The sequence below is a fragment of the Malus domestica genome, chromosome 13 (assembly GCF_042453785.1).
Source record: "Malus domestica chromosome 13, GDT2T_hap1".
Taxonomy (NCBI): domain Eukaryota; kingdom Viridiplantae; phylum Streptophyta; class Magnoliopsida; order Rosales; family Rosaceae; genus Malus; species Malus domestica.
This window is the reverse complement of record NC_091673.1, coordinates 34,813,552-34,816,415: the sequence shown is the minus strand read 5'-3', so window position 1 is coordinate 34,816,415 and position 2,864 is coordinate 34,813,552. Positions and strand designations below refer to the sequence as shown.

General features: G+C 40.0%; 1 protein-coding gene across 1 annotated transcript; it reads right to left on the bottom strand.

Annotated features, from left to right (window-relative positions):
* Window positions 1-473: 473 nt before the first annotated feature.
* Window positions 474-1,324, bottom strand: LOC139190954 (uncharacterized). The gene is made up of 2 exons (XM_070811447.1): window positions 1,047-1,324; window positions 474-876 (listed from the first exon to the last, which is right to left on the bottom strand). The coding sequence occupies exons 1-2, from the start codon at window positions 1,322-1,324 to the stop codon at window positions 474-476; spliced, it is 681 nt and encodes a 226-aa protein (XP_070667548.1).
* Window positions 1,325-2,864: the final 1,540 nt, after the last annotated feature.

Genomic DNA, 2,864 nt, shown 5'->3' with positions numbered 1-2,864 from the left:
ATGTTCCTTTCTTTGTTGGATCGAGATTTGTAGAGGCCCCCCCATTCAATTCCCGTCTCAATCATCTTCCCCGAGCGTAGGTTCTGTATGACACAAAACTGTTTTAGGAAGATGGTAATATAAAGGGAATCATAGGCGAGTTTGCTAATGGATATCAGATTTAAGGTAAAGAATGGGACACACAAAACATTATCAAGCACAAGGTTGGAAGAGAAGACCACTTGGCCAATGTGAGTGACCGTGGCAAGAAAACCATTGGGTAGTTCAACCGTGTGATTTGTAACTGGCCTCGACGACGTGGGATAATGGGGGCTGCAAACAACGTGGTCTGTTGCACCACTATCCAAGATCCAAACATTTTTAATGCCATTATGCATGAAGGAAAATGCTTTACCTGAAAGTTCTTCATTATTCGAAGAATTACCCACGTGATTTGCAAATGAGGAATGATTTTTGTTTAACATGGCAAGGATCTACTTACAATCTTCCTGGGAAAATGGAAAATTTGGCATCCCGTCTCTCTTGTCATGCACGGCAACTTGATTGACCTTGGAAGTGGATGAGCGGCTTTGTTCCGTTTCAACAGCCGCTTTGCGTTTGCGGCAATAGTCGAAGGTATGACCCTTCCACCCACAAAAGATGCATTTGAGATGGGCATGGCAATTTTTGGTGTTGTGGTTTGTCTTTTTACATTTGCCACAACAAAGACCACCATCCTCGAGTTCAAGTTCATGGCCATCATTCTTCACAGCAAAAGCTGCCGCTTCAGATTGAGAAGTATGCTTTCCACTTGAGACTTCCGCCTGCTTCTCATGGCGAAGAACAAGATAATAAGCTTTGTTCACTATGGGTAAAGGCTCAAGAAGAAGGGTATTACTACGGACAGTGGAAAAAGAATCATTTAAACCAATGAGAAATTTCATTGTTTTTTGGGTCTCAACATAAGAGATGATTTCCTTCTTCGTATCGTAGCTACATATAGGGATAGAGCACAGCACGTCACGTTCGTCCCACAAGCTTTTTAGTTTGGTAAAGTATGAACTCACCGTCTACCTTGCACACAATCATGGATCTCGTTTTCTACATGAAATAATTGAACGATATTTGCATGAGAAAACCGTTCTTGTAAATCAAGCCATATCTGCCCTGCATCCTTGCAGTTGATGATGCTACTTGAGATGTCCTTTGACATGGATCCTAAGAGCCACGTCTTAACCAAATTATTGCAATGATTCCATTGCTGCAATTCTGCATGTTCATCTTCACTCGGCGTCTTGACAGTCCCATCAACAAGCCCTAATTTGTTCTTGACCGTTAAGGCCATGGTTATGGATTGAATCCATGTACTGTAATTATTTTCCACCAATGGCTACGGCACAAATACTGCTCCAGGTTGATCTGAATGGTGGAGATAAAGTGGATGATTAGGATTCTCCCACTTTAGATATGAAGTCATGCTCGAGGAAGTTGACTTCGTGTCTGTGTTATCACCCATGGCTATGTTTTGCTAGGGTTGTTTTGGTGTTTGTGCGTTTGCTTATTATTTTCCCAGATATCAATCACTCTGGTACCATCATAAAATCACAGAATGGGATTGTGATATTCGATGTATATTCAACAACTAGGTTTACAGCTTTTATACAATGATTCAGTCAATGGGATCCTAAACTATTGCCTACAAGCAAGGCTTGATCAGGAACTAAATAGGAAAGAAAATAACTACAATATCAATTTACAATATTGACTAAGTAATAGATATATTTTCCTTAATAGATAAAGAAGGCATGAAGGATATCATCATCAATTATTTTCACACCTCTTTGACTCAAAAGGACCGACGGAGTGTGAGGCAGTCTTGGAAAATATTGTTCCACGGGTGACAGAGAACATGAATGCGGAGCTTCTTCTTCCATTTTCGAATGAGGAAATTAAGTTTGCAATATTTCAAATGCATCCTATGAAGGCTCAGGGACTGGATGGGATGTCCCCAAGTTTCCATAAAAAACATTAGAAGATCGTTGGACAAGACATTTGTAATGGGGTACGATCGTTACTTTCTTCCGGATTTATGTTGCGGAAATTAAATTTCACTCTTGTAACTTTAATTCTGAAGAATAAAGACCCAACGTTGATGACACAACTCTGACCGATTAGCTTGTGCAATGTTATTTATAAAGTGTGCTCTAAAGTGCTAACAAGCAGGCTCAAATGGGTAATGCCGAAAATTATTTCGCCTTCACAAAGTGCCTTTGTTCCTAGAAGACTAATTTTGGACAATAGTATGGTAGCCAAGGAATTAGCTCATTACATGCGAAGAAATCCAGTGGTTGTGACATAATTATGACGTTGAAACTGGATATTAGCAAAGCTTACAATAGAATTGAATGGAGCTTTCTCGAGCAAATAATGAGGAAAATGGGTTTTGCTGAGGCATGGATTACTTTGATTATGATGTGTATCATGACTATGTCTTACTCCTTTAAATTGAATGGGGAACCCATGGGATATGTTCATCCAAAAACGGGGAATCCGCAAGTGGATCCCCTCTCACCTTTTCTGTTTATGTTATGTGCGAAGGGGTCATCAGCGTTGTTTGATGCCTGGGAGAGACGGGGACGAATAATAGGGGTTAAAGTTTGTAAATAGGCATAAAGTGTAAACCATTTACGCTTTTCAGATGACAACTTTATCTTTGCTCGAAGCACAATTGAAGAGTGTCTCCAGGTGAAACTTCTATTAAAAACACATGAAGATGCGTCTAGGCAAGCTATTAACCATATGAAAAGTTGAGTGGTGTTTAGTGGAAATCTCACTGATTATGATGAACAATTACTAGCAGATTGCCTAGGCATGGCTACGGTGAA